The sequence below is a fragment of the Carex rostrata genome, chromosome 31 (genome assembly GCF_964058835.1).
Source record: "Carex rostrata chromosome 31, lpCarRost1.2, whole genome shotgun sequence".
Classification (NCBI taxonomy): Eukaryota; Viridiplantae; Streptophyta; class Magnoliopsida; order Poales; family Cyperaceae; genus Carex; species Carex rostrata.
This window is the reverse complement of record NC_135948.1, coordinates 2,585,893-2,590,074: the sequence shown is the minus strand read 5'-3', so window position 1 is coordinate 2,590,074 and position 4,182 is coordinate 2,585,893. Positions and strand designations below refer to the sequence as shown.

Sequence of the window (4,182 nt, the reverse complement as noted above, 5' to 3'; positions counted from 1 at the left end):
AAAAAATAATATTCTATTGTACATGTGAGGTCTTCGACGAGACCGAATCGTCTGCCCCCCGGGAGGCAGAAAAGAGTCTCTGTGGGGTGGGACCGATTACTGTTTAAGGGTTTAACTATTGTTACTGTTTTTAAATGAGGCCCCACCCGCAGAGACTCTGGGAGCAGGAATTTCCTGCCCCCCGGGGAGCAGACGATTCGGTCTCGTGGGTTTAACTATTGTTACTGTTTTTAAATGGGGCCCCACCCGCAGAGACTCTGGGAGCAGGAATTTCCTGCCCCCGGGGAGCAGACGATTCGGTCTCGTCTTCGACAGAATTTCATAAAGAGCAAGTTGCTCTGTTAATGCCAGTACCTTTCAATTTTAATTGTAATATTTATTATTATTCCCCAGATAAATTCAAAAATTGCTGTTATTTAATTGACACCATTTATGTTATTTAAAAGAACCTGTTCGGCTGCACATTTTCAGTGGGAATTATATGGGTTTTGGGTTTGATGGGATGATAATCCATTGGAGGCGTTCGGCAGCCCAATTTCACCGTCTAAAAATCCCGCGAGTTATTCCCAACTCTTTTAGTACAACTTTCACCCAACCTCTCTCTCTCTCTCTCTCCACTATGCATATAACTGATTTTTTTACATCTCACTGACACATTCTCTCTCTTCCTGACTCTCTCCAACACGTAAGACGGGGTGCACATATATATACAGAGCTGTTGATTTTTCACATTACCAATTGTGGGACTAAGATGAAAGTATGATCCGGATTGCCTTTTTTTTTTTTTAAAAAAAATTTAGACGTGCTTGCTACGTGTCTCATAACTCCAACTCCCTACCTTTTATTAATTAGTTCTTTTCAAGATGAGTAAATATATAAATGACTCAATTTTATATATCGGTTTTCTAACTGAATCAAACATTAAAAAATCTTTTTTTCACATCACATTTTAAATATTTTGTTTATAAATGTATATAAAAAATTATTATTTTTTTATAAATTTTTATTAAATGTTTTTGTTTTCTTAATTTTTTTATTTGTTTATAAATATTTCTTATTTTATTTATTCCATTCCATTTCATTAAATACTTCGTATTTAATTACTTTTTTATATTAAGCTAACTTAATTGGTTAAAATCAATACAGAACAGAACACTATACTATTCAAAAACAATAATTAAATAAAAAATCATTTATAACTGAACTAAACTAAAACAATTAAATAAATATACATATTTTAAATTAAATAAATATTTCTCACAATTAATTTCATGATACAAACGAACACTCATTTTCTCATATTCCTATAATTAATCCCGTGCATTCTATACCCGTGGGTTCCCACTTTTTCAAAAGTGAATTTTCATTTTCATTCCCATTCCGTAATCCCGTGACATCCGAACACGCCCTAAGACTACATCTGATTGATTTGTTTTCTATATTTTAACCGTCCAATATTTGGAAGAAATTATATATAATAAAATAAAAACTAGCACAATAAGATTGCTTTTTTTCCAGAATCCAACAAATAATCTCTGATTGTTTTTAACTCAACTTCAAAATAGATGAACCATAGAAAAATTACAAATACAAATTGCAATATACAACAAGCCCAAATACACGATCTATATATATAAAAACCTTATCTCACAAATAAGTAATAACACCTTCAACTGCATATCAGTCCATAATATATAGAAGCCCTTAAGTAGGACCCTTCAAAAGCAATTAGTTATCAAATCTGCAATTCCATGCATCCTTTTTGGATAGTCTAAAGAACACATTTAATTGCATTTTTTGATAACCTCGATTTAGTTCTTAGTATCAGCAGGAGGGAAAAAAGGCTTCTTGTGGAAATACTTCGTCCATGGATGTGGCTTCTTGTAAATAGGAGGGAAACCAAATTTCGGGTGGGGTTGGAACCATGGATGCACTGGCTCAGGAGTTGGCTTAGGTGGCTTAGGTGGATGATTGTGCGGTGGCTTAGGTGGATGATTGTGCACTGGAGTAGGTGGCTTATACTCTGGTACAGGTACAGGTGTAGGTGGCTTATACTCTGGTACAGGTACAGGTGTAGGTGGCTTATACTCTGGTACAGGTACAGGTGTAGGTGGCTTATACTCTGGTACAGGTACAGGTGTAGGTGGCTTATGCTCTGGTACAGGTACAGGTGTAGGTGGCTTATGCTCTGGTACAGGTACAGGTGTAGGTGGCTTATACTCTGGTACAGGTACAGGTACAGGTACAGGTACAGGTGTAGGTTGTACAGGTACAGGTACAGGTACAGGTACAGGTGTAGGTGGCTTATCCTCTGGTACAGGTGGTGTGTACGTAGGTACTGGATAAGACTTCTTAAAGAAAGGATGGGAAAAGAAAGGTTTCTTGTGGAATGGATCCCACTTGGGTGGCCAGAAGGTCTCAGAATTGCAAATGCTGGAGAGGATTTGCAATTTTCCATCTTGACCCACGGTGAATGTGTGCTGGTCTTTCTCTTTTGATGCTAAAGTTATGGTTAACGGGTCGGGTTTGGGACACGCCTTGTTGGATTGGTCCCTTAGCTCAGCTAGGCATGCCGGTTTGAGAGTAGTGATGCCTTCGGATTCTTCGTGGAGGAGGTCGATGGGAAGGTTTACGTGGAAGTTGCCTGATTTACCAAGCTGGCTCACTCCCTTGGTCTCATATTGGCCGTTGGCTGATTTGCACTTGATTGCAATTCTAAGACCTACATTATTAAATAATTAATAGAAAACATATAAGGTTGGATTTATAAGTGATCATCAGTGTTGAAATTGATAATGGGAGAATTAAAGATTTTGGTTAATTAAGTTCAAAGTTTAAAAAATGCAGGCGGAAAGGAGGGTGTATTTCACATTCCAATGGGTACGTGCATGTACAGAGTAATTCTTTCCAAAGTGGATTACACTTGACTTTCCTTTTTAACAAAAGAAGTGATCAAGAGAAGATTTATTTTTCTCAAATGATATTGTTTATCAAGGGTACATATAAATAAAAGGCGTCAACCTAGGTTAACATGCACGAGAAAATCAACTTCTATCATACATTATTTGATCTCCTTTTTTTTATGAAAAAAAGGTCTGAGCACATGTTTATTCTTGTCAGACATATGCTTGTGCATGAGAAATTTACTATATCTACCTTTGAAAGCTTGTTCAACTTTGATGTTCTTCTCAACGCAATCCGCACATTCGGTTGAGCCGACCACCGTCACGGTCTTTTCTGCCCTGACAATTCCAAAAGCCAATGTCACCAAACAAAGCCCAAATAATAGGCATTGTTTCATCCTCTGTGTCCCCATCAAAGCAGCTTAATTAATGAAGCAAGAAGCTAGCACAGGAAGGAGTACTGAGATGAAGAGCTATTGAGTGCATATGGATTAGTTTATATAGTAGTGATGGTATGCTAGTGCAGTGGTCAGTGGTGGTACAGTAGTGTGTTTAAGGGCTCACATGGAGGTGCACTGAGAAAGACTAGCTAGCAGAGACAAATGATAGGCGCCGCCTTTATGGTTTAAAGCATTTAATTAGTTTGATTTTTTTGGCAACCGGGTCCGTATGTGTAACCATATATAGTTTGCTACTATGTCATGTGATGAAAACCGTCCGATTTGAACTGAATGCGTCAGATCATGCTGTTAGGAAGGATATTTAATTTAACGGACGTGATATTTTAACTGGATGGCATAATGCAGGTAGTGCCATTACTGTACCATGTTATTACAACAACCATGCATAGACGAAATGTGAGTCATTATTAAGCAGTATAGCACATTAAGGTGATGCAGCGTGAATCAGTGAATGCCTTAGCTGTAAGCTGATCATCCGATCAAATAAACAGTCCAAATAATATTTGATACCAGAATCTTTTAATCAGATCGGCACCGTCTGATTTTGAACTGTGTGGCCCTGTCGTAACTTCTACTTCTAGGAAGCAGATGTTTCAATTATCAATAAATAATATCCCATGTTTTATACCATATGGTTATTTTGGCGCCACCTATTTTTTCTTCCAATCAGTGCGATATAGACACTTTTAATTAATATATATATGAAAACTTTGAAAAATAGACAAGTATGCTGTTTTAATTTTGGCGTTGTCTCAATAGTACATGTTTATATATCTAACTAGGTGCCTTTTGGAAAAAGTTTTCTATAGCTATCATCT

At 37.0% G+C, this 4,182-nt stretch overlaps 1 protein-coding gene across 1 annotated transcript; it reads right to left on the bottom strand.

Annotated features, from left to right (window-relative positions):
* Positions 1–1,634: 1,634 nt before the first annotated feature.
* LOC144547498 (uncharacterized) lies at positions 1,635–3,379 on the bottom strand. The gene is made up of 2 exons (XM_078296165.1): positions 3,157–3,379; positions 1,635–2,722 (listed from the first exon to the last, which is right to left on the bottom strand). Exons 1-2 carry the CDS (start codon positions 3,314–3,316, stop codon positions 1,812–1,814), a joined length of 1,071 nt encoding a protein of 356 aa, XP_078152291.1. The 5' UTR covers positions 3,317–3,379; the 3' UTR covers positions 1,635–1,811.
* Positions 3,380–4,182: the final 803 nt, after the last annotated feature.

Bases quoted from the DNA above. Each gene is read 5' to 3' on its own strand.
- LOC144547498 (XM_078296165.1), bottom strand. From the start codon at position 3,316: ATGGGGACACAGAGGATGAAACAATGCCTATTATTTGGGCTTTGTTTG. The intron at 2,723-3,156 runs GTAGATATAGTA...TTAATAATGTAG, and splicing joins AGTTGAACAAGCTTTCAAAG to GTCTTAGAATTGCAATCAAG.